Below are 867 nucleotides of genomic sequence, written 5' to 3'. Positions count from 1 at the left end.
CTGTGTATGAGACATTGGTTAGGCACAGATTTGGTGCAAATGTCTACCTAATGATTTGATGCACACAGAGCACATGTACGTATCCTTTACATTTGTCACTGTACGGAAAATGTAAGCATTTAAAATAAAAATAATTAGACCCTTTCAGTAATCAAAACAAATAAAATAAAGTCAGATAGCAGAGCACTTCTCGTTTAGAGGGTCTCGCATGCTGGTATTGTTCTTTCTTATGTTGACCGTTTGTTCCACACACACACACACACACACACACGCACACACACACAAACACAACTTGCCCTTAACTATCTTTACTACCCTTTGCTTCCCCTACAGATGGATCTTGGCCATCAGGGCGTCTATCAGCAAATGGGTGCCGCTGCATCAGGCCATCCAGGCCTACATGAGCAAACCCCCCGAGGAGACCCGCATGTGACCCCCCGAGGAGACCCGCATGTGACCCCCCCGAGGAGACCCGCATGTGACCCCCCCAAGGACACCCGCATGTGACCCCCCCGAGGAGACCCGCATGTGACCCCCCCCCCCGAGGAGACCCGCATGTGACCCCCCGAGGAGACCCGCATGTGACCCCCCCCCCCCGAGGAGACCCGCATGTGACCCCCCGAGGAGACCCGCATGTGACCCCCCGAGGAGACCCGCATGTGACCCCCCCGAGGAGACCCGCATGTGACCCCCCCCCCCCCGAGGAGACCCGCATGTGACCCCCCGAGGAGACCCGCATGTGCTTTAATGACATAAATTATGATCATTCCAGATGCAGTGTCGCGGCTGCAGCTCCTGATTTGGCGACAGGTAATTGACATTTGTGTTTAACACCCAATCAAATGACACCCCTCCCATCCGTGCCCC

At 54.4% G+C, this 867-nt stretch overlaps 1 protein-coding gene across 2 annotated transcripts in view; it reads left to right on the top strand.

Moving 5' to 3' along the window:
- pdzph1 (PDZ and pleckstrin homology domains 1) overlaps positions 1-457 on the top strand; it is a 9658-nt gene extending 9201 nt beyond the window's left edge. For both annotated transcript variants that reach the window (XM_031578223.2, XM_031578224.2), the window contains exon 13: positions 334-457. In XM_031578223.2, the coding sequence (XP_031434083.1) occupies positions 334-433 (100 nt within the window). In that variant the 3' untranslated portion in view covers positions 434-457. The remainder of the gene's footprint in view (positions 1-333) is intronic.
- The last annotated feature ends 410 nt before the right edge of the window (positions 458-867 follow it).

This window comes from Clupea harengus, chromosome 12 (genome assembly GCF_900700415.2).
Source record: "Clupea harengus chromosome 12, Ch_v2.0.2, whole genome shotgun sequence".
Lineage (NCBI taxonomy): Eukaryota > Metazoa > Chordata > Actinopteri > Clupeiformes > Clupeidae > Clupea > Clupea harengus.
This window is presented reverse-complemented; position numbering and strand designations above follow the sequence as displayed.